The sequence below is a fragment of the Puma concolor genome, chromosome A2 (assembly GCF_028749965.1).
Source record: "Puma concolor isolate L17-30 chromosome A2, mPumCon1.1.hap2, whole genome shotgun sequence".
Lineage (NCBI taxonomy): Eukaryota > Metazoa > Chordata > Mammalia > Carnivora > Felidae > Puma > Puma concolor.
In genome coordinates this window covers 149,634,538-149,650,627 of record NC_141668.1, presented here as the reverse complement: position 1 = coordinate 149,650,627, position 16,090 = coordinate 149,634,538, and the positions used below count along the sequence as shown (strand labels likewise).

The 16,090-nt window shown below is 48.4% G+C and overlaps 1 protein-coding gene across 18 annotated transcripts in view; it reads left to right on the top strand.

Moving 5' to 3' along the window:
• Positions 1-16,090, top strand: part of CACNA1D (calcium voltage-gated channel subunit alpha1 D) — a 303,873-nt gene that overhangs the window by 193,801 nt on the left and 93,982 nt on the right. For all 18 annotated transcript variants that reach the window (XM_086697894.1, XM_086697896.1, XM_086697903.1 and 15 more), the window contains exon 9: positions 6,023-6,192. In XM_086697894.1, coding sequence (XP_086554020.1) covers positions 6,023-6,192 — 170 coding nt within the window. The remainder of the gene's footprint in view (positions 1-6,022; positions 6,193-16,090) is intronic.

Sequence of the window (16,090 nt, the reverse complement as noted above, 5' to 3'; positions counted from 1 at the left end):
TGGGATTGGACACACACACACCTCCATGTCTTGGTGTTCGCTGAGTAGAGTGCTCTGATGATTCAGAGGGCAGAACTCTTTGAATGGGTAGCCAGGTAAATCTGGGTCTTGATAGCTAAGCTGGAATTCAAAGATGGGAAAAGGCTTCTTAGGTGGATGGAGTTCTGTGGACAAAGGCTCAGAGGGTTAAGGAATTGAGAAGAGTGTAGGCAAAATACAGAGGTACGTTTATAAGGTGGGGAAATGGAGCTGAAATAGGCTATGGGAAAAGACTGAAAGGTGCCAAGTGCCAGGCTAAGACACTTAAACTTGGAATGTTGAGGGCAGTGCTGAGGAACCCTGAGGCTTCCTGAGCAGGACACCATCAGGATGAAGCCAGGGTCTGCAGTGGTATCCTGGAGTCAAGGGGAAGGTGAACCCCCATGAAACGCTCTGGCTACAACTTGTTCCAGCTGCCTTGGTCGGTGAGGTGTGTGTAGACTGGCCAGCATAAGATGCTTGGTGGTCATGATGTCCAGCTGGCAGGGAGATTCCTCACCGAGAAATTGCTCCTTACAAAGGACATAGACCTGGAGGGAAGATTCTCCAGCAGCATGGAGACAGAAATTCCACCCCATGAGGCCTGTAAATGGGAAGGGAAAATGACAGGCTGATGGTGAAAGCTGCTGCAGATGGTATGTCTGGGCGTGGACACACTCATTTCATGCTCCTGGGAGATTCCAGGAATCATGGGCTTTCTATCCTGATGCATTCTGGCCTCTTCAGGAGTAGGGCTCATTTCATATGCTTTGTACCTGCATGACTACTGGAAGGGGGACATCATGAAAGAGACAGAGATGCGGAATGGAAAACATAAGAAATGTACAACATTGTCCATTCCCGAAGGATCCTACAATCTAGCTGGTGAGCGAAAATGAAAATATAACATAAATTTGCATTTGGTTACTATGGTTACATTTTTCCAAACACTTGAAAATTTTTTCTCTTTGGAAATAATTTCAAACTACAGAAAAGTTACAAGAATAACATAGTGAACAGTCCATGTACCCTTCACTTGATGCTTATTAATATTGTATCTCATTTGCTTTTGCCTTTTTTTTTTTTTTTTGCACTTTGAAGAAAAATTTGAGCATAGTTGACATACAATGTTACGTTAGTTTCAAGTGTACAGCGTAGTGATTTGACAAGTTTATACATTATGCTGTACTCGCCCCAAGTGTAGCTGCCATCTGTCACCATACATGCTAGTACGGTATCATTGACTATATTCCCTGTGCTGTACCTTATATTTCCGCAACGTATTCATTCCATAACTAGAAGCCTGTATCTCCCGCTGCCCTTCACCCATGTTGCCCATCCCGCTTTGTCCTCTCCTCTGGCAACCATCTTGTTTTTTCATTTATCTGTCTATAAGACGTGTGGACTGATTTTTTTTCCTTAAAATATAATACTTTATTCCTATTTCATCATTTTCTATCCTAGATTTAGCCAGTGAGACATACTTCTCTGGCTCCTGTGCCCTTATCGTGTTTTTGTTTGCTTTTAATTAAAAAAAAAATTTTTTTAGCATGTCCTTATTTGTTTCATCCTGTACCTACTCTACCCTAGCCCTGGAATCAGCCATTTTACCAAGACTCTTGGTTTCTTTTTTTTTTTTTTGTAATTTTTTTAACATTTATTTATTTTTGAGAAACAGAGAGAGACAGAGAATGAGCAAGGGAGGAACAGAGAGAGAGGGGGAGACACAGAATCTGAAGCAGGCTCCAGGCTCTGAGCTGTCAGCACAGAGCCCGACGCAGGGCTCGAACCCACGAACCATGAGATCATGGCCTGAGCCGAAGTCAGTTGCTTAACCTACTGAGCCACCCAGGCGCCCCGACTTTTGGTTTCTTTTAATAGACATGTATTAGAGACCCAAGTCTGGGGGCCACGTGTGCTCATAACAACTGGACTGCCTTTGTTTCCATAGTCTTTCAACAGAGCTGGGAAACATATGCATTTACATGCACATACACATACTTACATTCATACATATACATCTTGTAGAAATCACGAATTCACATCAACACCTCTAATTCCAGTCCATCCCCAGAGGGTTCTTCCTAGTCTTCCTTTGTTCCATGTTTCTGTGTCCCTCCTTCCACAGTGAGGACCCTGGCTCCCAGGAACACGGACACATTTACTCAGTTGTTAAGTCCTGTAATAAATCCGAAATGATTCCAGCATTGTTTTGTCCATAGCACTACAAAACACAAAACTCCTGCAAAGAGTTTAGCATTTACTTGTGGTTCTTCCCTCACTCAATCCTGCCCAAGGCTGAGAGCAAACAGTCAAGGGATCCTAAGCTACCCGAGCTAGTTTTGTCTTTCTCTTCTTTATCGTTGTGGTATTTGTTTGAAATGCAACCAGATTCATTTGTCTCAATTGACTTCCACTTTAGGGTTATTTCCCCACCACCCCATCCTTTTTGATTTAATTGAAAAATTGTGATGTGTAGAATATTAATGTGGTTCCAAAAGTGAAAACTATAGAGAAAGGTATACTTAACAGTATCCCTCCTGCTTTGTCCCCTCCCTTCTATTTGTCCCCATTCTGCAGTTTCTGCTTTATCCTTTGGATACACCCTGAGGTAATATGCATGTTTCCTTATTTCCCCCTTTTTCATACATAAAGGGTAGAATACCAGGTGCCTTTTTGTTGAAGCCTTTCTTATATCTTTTTTTTCCTTTTGATCAAATGCACCATAAATAGAATTCTGATTTGGAACAAGAAGGCTTCTGTCACATGTTGAGCTGTTAGATTTCTAGGCACTTGTAAAAAGTCCGATGGTTTGGGGGCACCAGGGTGACTTAGACAGTTAAGCGTCCAACTTTGGCTCAGGTCATGATCTCACAGTTCATTTCGTGACTTTGAGCCCCCCGTCAGGCTCTGCACTGACCGCTCAAAGCCTGGAGCCTGCTTTGGATTCTGTCTCTGTCTCTGTCTCTCTCTCTCTCTTTCTCAAAAATAGTAAACATTAAAAAAAAGTCAGATTGTTTCTACCAATAACTTTGTTAAATCAACTTTTGTAGTAGTGATTATTACTTAGTCCCTTAGTAATGGCTTCTAAAATGATGAATTCTCATGCAAAATGGAAAACTTTTTTTCTTCATCTACTGAGGCTGATACAAAATTTGGTGGACTTGGGTGGGAATTTTCTAGAATGGAAGGATTGTTGAGATGGGAATGGGTTATTTTCAACTGAGCAGAGAGGGGTACAGGATTGATGAGGTACTGGCTGGCCCATTGGGGTCACTCTGAGCCTAGGATTTCATGCGTTGTTCTCTGCTTCTCTGGGATCATGTAGTTTAGAGCCCACTCAGAGATGTTTGCAGTTTTCCTCCCTTTGGTATTTGAGAAAGCTCCTCTGATTGCCTTTTTAATGCCCAGATTCAGCAGCTAAATATTATATCTTTGAACTTCACATTTGCCCAATGCTTTGTGATTTCCACAGTATTGTCTTAATCTCCGTGAAACAGTAGAACAAGTATTGTGTTTATATTGCAGCTGAGAAAACCCAAGCTCCGAAGAGACAAGTGATAGAGCTGGGACTAGAACCCAGGTCTTCAGACTGAGAGCCCAGTGTGGTCTAGGTCCATCACAAAGACCCCTCCTCCCACCCCTCTTCCTTCAGCCTGTCTCAGAGCCCACAGGAGGAGATTTATGCTTGCAAATCTCAGTTCTGTGCAAATCAGCAAATGTTACATGTCTGTTGAGTATTAGACCATTCAGAACTGTCTAAAAGCAGTTCAGAGGGTTTACATCAACAACTTTATTACCTGAACTTGTGTAATAGCGACTATTACTTAAAATAAATGGGCCATAAGCCTGGCAATGGTTTTTATTCTCAGAAATTTTACTCATAGTAGGATTTTATCTATGCATGTGTTCCTGTGTCTCAACAACCAAGAATGTACAACAGCGATAGAGCTTGTTGGAGAGTTATTTTTTTTTTTTGTATTTCTAATGCAAAAAAACACTTCATAAAATACGATATTAAAGCAAAATCCTCTTTTATAAAGCCCTTAAATTTTTCTGGTAACTCTTTTGCTATCTTTGTAATCTTTTTCAAGAACTCAGATAGGATATGACTCTAGGAATAAGAATACCCTGTTTGTATTATAACCGTGTAAATTTCACACTTCAAGTTCAGAATCAAAACACAAAGATTTGTGCGTGCTTTTGGCAGACTATACAAATGAGGCCCACCCGGTTGTTCTTTACAATGTATTTAAGAAAAGGGACATGTTGACATGTAAGCCTCCAGGGCCCCCACTTCATTCTCCAGGGATGGACATTATGGATTGGGTGTGACTTCTTCAAAATTCATATTGACTTGGTGAACCTCCCCAAAACTGAGTTATGCATGTCTTGTGTCTCAGGAGGCCTGGGAGGCCTAGAAGCCCCAAATCGTTCTGAGGGTCTGGTTTGCATGAACAGCAAGACGCCGCCTGTGATGGCCCTTCCTACGTGAGACAGGAAGGGATTCTCCCTTGCAGGAAAGGCCCCTGGGTGGAGTGCAGAAAGCATCTGAGTCTTAATCAGCTTTGGCTCAACCTGCAAACCCTCTGAGATCAGCTCCCCTGCGGGATGGGCCCAGCATGCCCCATAGCCCTGCCCTCTCCTCATTTTTTAGAGGGGGAAGGTGGGGATGGATCAGCCGTGACAGAGCCAAGGACAGGTTCTGGGGCATTCGGGAGGTGAGTGACTGGGGAGCAATGAGGGTCATGCTTTTTTACTAGGCAGAGGGTAGCGCCTTGGTAAGGACTCCAGTTTTTAACTTGAAGCATCCGTGTCGCTGAGCGTTCAAGTACCTGTTAGTCCCTTTTATAGCCCAGGGTGGAGGGCGAGAGGGAAGAGAGACGAGGGGTTGGCTTTATGAAGGCAGGTCATTTCCCCCTTTGTCGGTTGTCTGGGTTGGGGTGAAGAGGTCCCTGACAGGGAGACGTGGGGGCTTCGGGCTGGCAGGACGGCAGACGGAAGGCGGAGGTAACCTCCATCAGAATCCAGGGCCGTGTGCGCAGAAGCTGTGCTGAATCTCATCCGCTTTTTTAGCAGCTTTTTAATCGTGCTTACGAAATCCATAATTCGTGTAACTTGGCTCCTGTAAGCATTCGCGGTTGGAAATGCAGATGGTTCCTTGTACATGAAAATTGGGTAATCATCCACCTGACTCCCAGGCTTGCCTGAACACATGTGGGATTCTATGTGTATGTGTGGATGTAGGACTGCAGACGCGAAAGGTGGAGTAAACAACGAGCAGTTGGGAACATTTACACGTCTGCCAAAGCCTTTCCAGGGCAGGTGTTCCCATAAATGGGCAACAAATTGTACTGCCTCTTCATCTCCTGCAGGGAAGACTTTTGGGGAAAGATCATGGCAAGAAGTGAGGGTTATGAACAACAATAGCATTTCACCAGTGCTCTGTTTCCTGCGTGGGAAGGGAGAACCGGGCCATGAGGGTGAGCTCCCTCCTGGCTCTTAGTTTGGACACAAGGGTCAGGAATGCTACCTTTGGCTGAAAATACTGAAGAAACCCTAAACTTGGTGCGTACCCTCTTTGACCACAGCTTAGCCCTCCCGGGTCCTTTCTCTTTGAAGTGTGATGCCAGCTTCCACTGGCATCTGGGGACATTCTGGGGGAGGTGGGGGACCTCTGAGTTCAAGCTAATGGCGGGGGGTGTCAGGAGACCCTCCATGACAGCACATGGTGATTTTGGCCTGGGCTCCTTGGGATTGTTCATTTTCTGAGACAGCGCATGTGTGTTGATGTGGTCTCTGCAGCTCTGACACCCACAGTCTTGCTTAGGAAGACACCGTCCTGTGTCCTGTCCACATGTGTGGCCTCTGTTGCTGTGCTTGTGTGGCTGTTACTCAGTGCTGTGTGTCCTGCCACAAGACTGTTGTGCAGCAGGACAGATGGCTCACGGTGCAGGTCCCTAGGGACGTCCTGACATGTGCTTGTTCTCTCCGCCTCCCTCAGAGAATTCTCAAAGGAAAGAGAGAAGGCTAAAGCCCGGGGAGATTTCCAGAAGCTCCGGGAGAAGCAGCAGCTAGAGGAGGATCTAAAGGGCTACTTGGATTGGATCACCCAAGCAGAGGACATCGATCCTGAGAACGAGGAAGAAGGAGGAGAGGAAAGCAAACGCAACAGTATGTAGCACCTTCCTACTCCTGACCAGAGAGAGCTTGTATGTGACTCACACCCCCGCCAGGCAGAGAGACGTCTCTCCCCCTGGCCCGGCCTGCGGTCACGTACCCTGTCGGCTGCCCATCAGAGAGGACAGTGTGTTCGTACCACGTCTAAGATTCTGCCGGAGGCTCGGGTTTTAGAGTTGTACCTGGTCACGTGGTTTTAAGGCAGAGGAGGGTCAGCCACACTCACCCACAGGGAATTCGGGAAGCCCCTTCTGTGTGGGCAGCAGCCGTGGGAAGACACACGTTGACCCTGCAGCACAGGACACAAAGCCACGGCTCCTTCCTTCCCTTCAGAGGGAGCTGTGTTACTGGACAAGAACTTGAAGAGCAGGATCCCTCTCCAGCCTCGTGTGGCCTGAAGTGGCCCCCACCTGAGCTCTACGTGGGGGGGGGGTGGGAGGGGGCGCAGATGCTTAGCCCATCAGGGGCTGGGAAGAAAGCAGCTGACCCATCTGGGCAGCGTTAGGTGGCGTAGGAGTCAGCATAGCCACTTGGAGCCCACTCGCCTGGTCGTCCACCCTGGTACCAGGCACCGCGGGCACTTTCTGCAGCAGGAAGGCCCGACGCCCAGCAAAGCCTGGCGTTAATTGCCATTGTCACCCAAGGTGTCTCTTTCACCACCTGCTTTCCTCACGGATGTGCCCTTACGCTTCCTGGGCCATCTGTGCCTCAGGTAAAAGCAGAGATTGACATTCAGCAGTGGAGTTGACTGAGACGCTTGGACTTTGAAGTCTAGAATAGTTGATGGTAAAGACCAAGAACATGTCTCAAAGGAGTGCGTCCCTCGAGAGGCCTGGGAACCAAGGCGGAAGGAGATGGCTGAGCGAGCCCCCTTGGGCAGGGGCCCTGAGACGGCGTGCAGTCACGCCTTCACTCAGCAAGGCGGGTGCTGGGTGTGCGGTCATCAGCAGTTTTCTTCTTCTGGGGGAGGGTAGGCCTGTGCTCACCAAGTTGCGGCACGAGGGGACAGAGGTGCGGATTGCGAGGGGTGGCAAGCTGGGTGCGGGGTGCCAAGGGGGACGATGGCTGGCTGCAGGGCTCCAGCACGGAGCTGTGAGGCATTGGCCCTGAGCCTGGAAGGATGGACGGGTCTGAGGTGTGCCAGTGTCAGGAGAAACATCCTGAGCCACGGCAGAGGTATGAGGAGGACACTGAGGTTGTTTGTTCCTTTGGCCGGAGCACAGAGGGTAGGCAAGGGGAGGCTGGGTGAGGGAGGGCTTGTGCTGCCTCTGTGCATATGGAGGCTAAGTGGCCCACGGCTGACTGAGGTGGCCTTCGGCTGCTTCCAGCTGGGGACTCTGGGTCCGTGCTTCCATGGGGAGTGAGGCCTTCCTGCTGTCACAGTTGCAGATGATTGACTTAGTCCTGTGTGCTCCTGGGGGGCCGGCGGGGTGCAGGACGCTCCTCTCCCCTCCTTGCTGCTTCCCAGCGTCATTGGTGCTGCTCCCTCGAGGAGAAGGCTAGGGACTCAGTGGCTGAGCATCAGGAGGCTGCCGGAGGATTTCTAGAGCTGACTTTGTGTGCTGACTCTGAGATGGGAGTTCACAAGGGGACTTTCGTCCCAGTTCCAAACTTGGTGCTGTCCTTTAGGTGACCGGGTGTAAGAAGGGTGTCTGCGTGTCTTCAAGGCATTTGAGCCTGAACTCGTGGTCTCCTCGCAGCCTCTGCACCTCCCGTGTGGCCGGCAATGAGTCACACCTGCAGCCTGGGGGATGCCTGCCTCGCGTTTCCCCTCTTCCTTTCCAGACTCCATCTTTGGTGCTGACCTGGGAAGGTCTGCCAGCCCTTCCCTCCCTGTCCTGATGTGACATGTCATGTGTGAGCCGACACAAGTGTGCCTTCTCCTGAGTGAGAGCCTTCCTCGGCCAGTTTAGCTGTGCCCGATGGGGGGTAGGGGGCCGCGTGAGCTTGTCATCTCTTCGTTGCCCCAGCTTCCTCGCCCCTGATAGCACTGCTAGCAGCAGCTGTGGTGGGACCGCGCTTGTGGCCCGTGGCTGGAGGAGTGGGTGTTTTCACCGGACTCAAGGCGATGGCTTCTGCTAGTCCTGAGAGACCACTCTGTCTTAGCCCAGTCCTTCCTGTGTCCTGCCAGTGTGTGTAAAGGACCTGGCCACGTGATGACAAAATCAGTTCCTCTGCCTTTGGAAACCTAGCTGAGGAGGGAAGACAGAGGGGGCGGTGCCTCAGCTTGAAACAGAACGGGCAAGCTAGCAATGTGATCAGGGGCCAGCAGTCTTCTGTGGGAGCCCCGTAAGGCACAGTGAAGCAGCCCTGGGAGGAATGCAAGGGAGGCTCCCGAGAAGAGGTGGTGTTCCTGCTGAGCTCAAGGGAGGAACAGCCTGTGGCTTCGAAAAGTGGCAGAGAGGAGGGTACCTCTTAGGCTAGGGAAATCGCACAAACAAGGTACAGACGGTTATAAACGTTCCAAACCCTTAAGTGCATTGCTTAGTAGTATAATCAAGGAAAGAAATAACCCACCTTTAAAAGTGGTAGATCTTCAGAGTTCACTCTGTAACCAGGACTCCCAACCCCACAAAGCTGAGCCGTATCTCTGGAACGTCAGCTCTGTGGTTTCTGCTGTGCACAGTGCCGTGTGACTCAGCCTGGGTAACCAGCTTGACCTTGGATACTGAAGAGCACACCCTTCTGTGGGAGTACTCCACCAGGTGCTGGGGTTTCCTGTGGAGTGAGGCTCTGATTTCCCGAGTCACCAGATGCCCGGAGCCTTGATGATTAGGATCTGAAATAAATACAGGGGCGCCTGGGTGACTCAGTCGGTTAAGTGTCTGACTTCGGCTCAGGTCATGATCTCATGAGTTCAAGCCCCGCATCAGGCTCTGTGCTGATAGCTCAGATCCTGGAGCCTGCTTCAGATTCTGTGTCTCCCTCCCTCTCTGCCCTCCCCTGCTTGCGCTCTCGAGCTCTCTCTCTCTCTGTCTCTCTCAAAAATAAACATACATTAAAGAAAAAAAAGACATAAATCCCAGGCTTTGGGAGCCATGTAGAGATTTAACTGACTTAAGACAAGAGCCCCAAGTCTCCTCCCAGCAAGGAAGTGGGCCTCCCTGAATACATTCCCAGCAGCCCAGAACTTTTGGAGAAGGAAAGCTTCTGAGGTTTCTCAGGGACACCCCGTGGTGGCCATCCATTTTCTTCTTGTCACAGCCAGAAACCACAGGGGAAGGGAGTTTCCATGAGGCCTGCATCATCCCCCTCATCAGCCGATGATGGTTGATTTACCACCTGCACACGCCAGGTCTGGTCTCTGTCACCTGTTGGCAGGCAGTGCAGGTGGGCATTGCCGGTGCCAGCGTGCTCCCTGGGTGTGTAAGATCCATGCCCGCATAGTTACCTCCCCAGCCCTGCTCCTGCATTTTCTTTGGGAAAGGGGGTGGGACATTCCCTAGGGATCCTTGCCTTATTCACACTGCCTTGGGACGTGTATGCCACTGACTGCCCTTTTTCAGCTGGGTCCTGGATGGGATCGGGACAGATTCCTTGCAGACATGGGGGGATTAAGTGACAGTGTGACAGGAAACCCTTGCTAAGCCTCACCCTGTACAAGCAAAGGGGGTATCAGAAGCCATTAATAAGAGGTCATGAGACTTTGGAGGCAGAGGCTAGACAGCATGTAGATGCCCCTTCTCTGGAATGGGCTATGACTGAGAATTTGGACTTGAGTGCTAGGCACACTACCCAGTGTCTCCAAGCCCCCATTTTCCTGTCTGCGAGGAGGGGGTAAAGATATTTGCCCATGGAATCCTCTTGCACCATTGGTAGGAATGCAAATTGGTGCAGCTGCTCTGGAAAACAGCGTGGAGGTTCCTCAAAAAATTAAAAATAGATCTATCCTATGACCCAGCAATAGCACTGCTAGGAATTTACCCAAGGGATACAGGAGTGCTGATGCATAGGGGCACTTGTAGCCCAGTGTTTATAGCAGCGCTTTCAACAATAGCCAAATTATGGAAAGAGCCTAAATGTCCAACCACTGATGAATGGATAAAGAACCTGTGGTTTATATATACAATGGAATACTACTTGACAATGAGAAAGAATGAAATCCTGCCGTTTGCAGCAATGTGGATAGAACTGGAGGGTACTATGCTGAATGAAATAAGTCAGTCAGAGAAAGACATATCATGTTTTCACTCATATGTGGAACTTGAGAAACCTAACAGAAGACCATGGGGGAAGGTAAGGGGGAAAAATAGTTACAAACAGAGAGGGAAGGAGGCAAACCATAAGAGATTCTTAAATACAGAGAACAAACTGGGGGTTGATGGGGGTTGGGGGAGAGAGGAAAGTGGGTGATGGGCATGGAGGAGGGCACTTGTTGGAATGAGCACTGGGTGTTGTATGTAAGACAATTGGACAATATATTACATTTAAAAAAAGGTGTTTGCCCATGAGATTGTCATGAGGATTAGATGGCCAGTAACTAGTAAGGGTCACTATTGCCATAAGTGTACTTACTACTACTGTTGTCATCAGACTGCAGTAAAACTTGACCTACACAGAATTATTCTTGCAGATTCTACAGGACCTCTGAACAACCTCAGGCTAGGGACCCCTTTTAGGAACACATCCCTGTACTTTCCTGTTCAGAGACTATACGGTTCTAAAGTATTGGTGGGAGGCAAACCTATTGACTCAGTCACGTTTGAGATACGGAAGCATGGCTTTCTGGTTCAATGTCCATTTGTGGTTGGTTGATGCTTGCTGTTGGAGAGCAGATGTCAAATCAAGTGCTTAGAGCTGCGTACACATTATCTTTTCTCTCTAATCTAAATGTCACTGTCTGCGTCTGTGGTACCCAACTCTGGCTGTACATGACAGTCACCTGGGGAGTGCAGACACATCCTGATGCCATCACTCCACGCCCACGAAGACTAGTTTGTATGCGGCGGGACCCAGGCATGATTTTATCTGCTGGTCCCTGGAGGTTCCCATGTGAAGCCAGGGTTGGGAGCTCTGGAATGCTATCACACTGAATGTCACGCTGTTCTAGGCTTTCACTTGAAAGAAGACAGGAGAAGCAGTCGGTCCGTAACTGGACTCTCTGGTGGCTGTGGTGACTGGTAATTCTAGCTTTGTGCATTCATGGAATATCTAAAACATCCATTCTACAAATTTGCTATTAGGAAGCTGGTGTTACATGGTTAATTGAATAGACAAAATTCCCTTGGAAGTTAGTTCCTAAGCATTTGGGATATTTTCAAGGATAATTTATTTAACTTTTTGCTGAGCTTCAAGTTTCTTAAGAAACCCTGCCAAATCTCAAAGTGATTTTTTAGACGTATGCAGCTGCTTCTGAGTTAACAATGGCGTTTTTCTAGGGCCATTAAAATCTGGAAGCCTAAATTCTATTTTAAACTCTTCTCATTGTCCGTGATTAGTCTTTTTTTTTTTTAAAGAAGAAAACAAAAAGGCATTAAAAATAATGAAATCATTTTAAAGGGAGCTCATTCTAAAATTCTGGCCAGAAAAGCAGGGCAGTTTCACTGTGGGAACTATTAATGATCAATAGTCTCTGTAAGTGGGAGTGCATGATGCCCACAAGGAGCTCTCCTCTTTCTCAGAGGTCCTAGAGGCTGCCCCTGCCCCTCCCATCGGGACTCTGCCCCTGCCCAGCAGGTGTCTGCATGGAAGGTTGCCACAGCAGTTGCCTCTCCTGTGCCACTTGGATGTCTTTTGCTCTCATGTTTGATTTGGGGGTTGGGCAGGAAACCAGGAAGGGCATAGCTGTTTGCAAGCACACAGCATGGAAATGTGTGGGTCCTGTTTCCAAGCCTGTGTCTTCAAAATATGACTTAGAAAACTGCTTTCGTCACAATTAAACTACTTCAGGGCGCGAGTTCAAAATGGAAAATGTTCATTTAAAAGCTTTGTAAAGCAAACAGCTGCAGTTAGAGGTACATATGATAAACCTGCTTCGGGAGGGTTGCCCTCTCCAGAGAGGTTGTTGGAAGTGCTTTTGACCAGGAGAGCCGACTGGGGTGGGCCCAGCGCTGGGGTCTTCTGGAAGACCCCCCTCCACTTAGGGTACTGCGGGGGGCAGATGGCTGCCCCGGGTAGGTCTCACAGGAGCTGGCGGGAGACAGACACAGGGATGGTCGCCCCAGTGTGGACATGAGGAATAGCCAAGTGTAGAGTCCAAGTCAGGGTTGTGTTTGTTTTTAATATGTTTTAATTACAAAAGTAATATATGCTCATTGCCAAGAATCAACGTGTAGAAAGTATGAGGGAACCAGGCTGGGCAGTTGGGGGCCTGTGCTTCCCTCACCTGGGCCTGTAAGAACGTACAGGTTTTCACAGACAGCCCACACTCAGGTCCCCATCAGCTCACGTGGCTCAGCTCGCCTTTTGTACTGAACCATGAGTCATAAACATCTTTCTGTGTTTTTTAAAACCACATTTTAGCTGTTTTCAATAAATTGTCATTATAAAGCTGCTACAATGAACTGTATACTCTCTAGCACCTGGACCTCTATAGCAGGTGTCAGCGGCATGTCTTTATGCATCCTTTGTGTGATTGTCTGATAAATGTCTTCCTCTAACACGAGGAGACTGTGAGCTCCTTGGGGGTAGGTACAGGGTCTGTTCCTGTTCTCCACCGTGTGGCTGGAACCTGGCGTGGTCCTTGTCACACATATGAGCTCCCAATGATCGTTTGTTCGATGAAAGAACACAGAATAATAACACCTCACATTTATCAAGTGCTTCCTAAATGTCAGACACTGTTCTCAGGCCATGGGTGTACTCGTCCATTATTCCTCACAGCACCGTGGGAGGCAAGAACTTGACAGGTGAGGAAGTTGAAGCACAAAGAGGTTAAGTAGCTTCCCAGGGTCGCATGCTTGTCCAGTGGACAAGCTGGGATTTGAACTCAGGTTCTGCTCGTTTTCACATGAGCCACCATGAATCCGCACAAATGCACGCACATGGATGTTCACGTTCTTGTGGGAGAGAGTACCAGAAAGGGATTTGCTGGGTCCCAGACGATGCCCATTTTAGAAATGTGTCATGCCCGGTGGTCCTCATGCACATCACCATGTTATGGGTGCCCATTTCTCCATGTGCTTACCCACTCAGGATTCCTTCTGCTTCCCCCCGCTGCCCCTGCAGCCCTCTTCCTTGAGCGTGTGGCCTCTACCCTGAAGACTAGCCTACCTGCAGTCATAGCATATCCCAGAGCCCAAAGGAGCTGGAGACCCTACATTCATTTTTCTTGTGACCTAGAGGCCACAGGGGAGTTATACTCATAATGGCTGACCACGCCTTGCCAACACTTATATTTACTGCGTTTACTGTTTACCGTTTACTAACATAAGCAAAGACTTACCAAATCAGGTAACCTGTCCTTGGTCTTCCAGCCAGGAAGTGGTGGGGCTGAGGGTAGACCTGGCCTGTCTAAGTCCAGAGCCCACTATCAAACCCCCATGTGTCCTGACCCACAGGGCGATACGGGCTGGACCTGCCCACCCAGGACCCCTAACTGCTGCCAAGTGCCCTCTCCTAGCGCCCTTCTTAGCAGGGAGGCCAAACCCTAGGAAGCTTCGTCTCTGATGGGCTAGTTGGTTGTTTATTTAGGACAGGTTCCTAGGGTCAGGCATTTGGTATCCTAGCTATGGAAAACGCACTTCCCCTCTACTGGTCAGACCCCGAATGATAGATGTCCACGTGAGGAAGACAGTTCGGGATTTGCGGATGTGGCTGCCTCTCGGGTCCTCTGGGCCCCGTTTCCCTTGCTCCTGCTGCTCTCTGCTGCCCTCTACTGAATCGTAATGACATTGCCTGTGTTCCACCTGAAGGAGTCACGGTGGCCGACCTGCTAAAAGAGGATAAGAAGAAAAGGAAGTTTTGCGGCTTTCGTCAACGCAGGGCTAAAGATCACGGTAAATGGCTGAGGTTGAACTTCCCCTCAGGAGACTCCTGTCCTGAGGCTTCTGGTGCTTTCTCCTTGCACATAGGCCTGGTGTGAAGTGCATGTGCCCGTGTGGTGTGTTTATAAGATGCCTATGTTTGAACTGCTTGATTTCTTTGAACCTCGGTCATGTTGTTTTCTTCTTGCCTTTACCCCAAATGTATGGTTTGGCCAAGACAGCATTGCAGTTTCCTTTCTGTTTCAACTATACCTTTTAAAGAAGCAGTCGAACCCCCTTGGAACATTTAATTCACCACGAATGTTCTTACACTGGAAGACAGACTTCTTAAACACGTTTCCCCAGTGAGGCTTTTTCATCTAAACTGTTTAGAAATTCCAATGATGTTATTTGATTGATTTTTATTTTCCAGGTTACATTTTTCAAACGGCCTGCTGGTTTTCCACCCTCTGGTTGGTTTGTCCAGGACATGCTAAAACTAGTAGTTCCAGTTTCCAGAATGAAGTTAAAAATCTATTCCTAGGATGCAAAGATTTGGGGGCACTTGCCTTTGCCAGTTGGAATGAGGAAAGGGCTCATGTGGGGCACAGTTAATTTCCATGCTATGCTTTAAAAAAGGAATGCTAGGCTGGGTGTTGTATGTAAGTGATGAACCACGGGAATCTACCCCCAAAACCGAGAGCACACCTTACATACCGTATGTAAGCCAATTTGACAATAAATTACATTTTAAAAATAATAAATTTTAAAAATCTTAAAAAAAAAAAAAAGAATGCTAGGGGCGCCTGGGTGGTGCTTGACTCTTGGTTTCGGCTCAGGTCATGATCTCGCGGTTTGTGGGTTCAAGCCCCACGTTGGGCTCTGTGCTGATGGTGCAGAGCCTGCCTGGGATTCTCTCTCTCTCTCTGCCCCTCCCCTGCTCGTGCTGTCTTTCTCTCTCAAAATAAATTAATTAATTTTAAAAAAAGAATGCTAAACATAGACCCTTATCAGAAACCCTGGGGTCAGAGGCAGGGCTGTCTGCGTGTAGGGCAGTTAGGCAGACAACTCATGTCGTGTCCTGCCTGCCAGGTCACCACTATAGTCTTAAAGTGTCGTGAAGCTTTGCCTGTGCATATCACACAGTCCAGCTAGTTACTGCCACTGAGATGGGCCTTGGTCAGACTCTGGAGGAAGAGTCTATTTGACTGTAAATAGGGACACAAAGCCAACTGCCAAGGCAGCAGAGGGGACACATTACATTGTATGTTTGGCAGTAGCCTCTCCCATCATGGGAATGCTGAGCTTGTAGATTGTAGGACCCAGACTTGAACAAGACACGGGCGGACTGACTAAAGGCTTTTAGCATCTACGGTCATCAGAAGACTTGAAAGTGGACAGGAGTGGAGAGTGTCAGACATAAGGTCCTTGCGCTCCGGAGAGCACACTGTGGCCCCGAGAGGAGAAAGAGCCTTGTGTGGGGGTAGGCCAGTTAGGGACAGAGCTGGGGCTGGCTCACATTCGGTTAGTGTTTGCAGAGGTTTCTAGTGTTTGCAGCTCCTGGAGGCCTCTGCAGAAGAGTGGGCTTCAATTAAGTGGGAAATATTGTCACTGACATAAGAAAACTGAGGACCACAGCCCTGGGCACATCACCGTGAGAAGATGAATGTTCTCTCCCCAGAAGAGAAGAGACCTCTCGTGGGGTATGCAGGTACCCAGCCTCCTGACGGGGCCTCAGGTCTTGGGATTTTTCCAGGATGTTTTGTTAGCTTTCTGAGGTATACAGGGAGAGGAAGAAGCCTCGTATTTTTAGGAAACATTGTATTTGAGTGGGGGAGGTCTTTTATTGACCAAAACACCCCATGATCCTAAAAAAGACCCCTGATGATGCTGTTGGGGTGAGGGCCCTTGTGTGGATGCCGTGCTCCCCCTGTCATCAGTCATACAGAAATAATTATTGTCAGGGCATCATTCCTGCTTTAGACGCA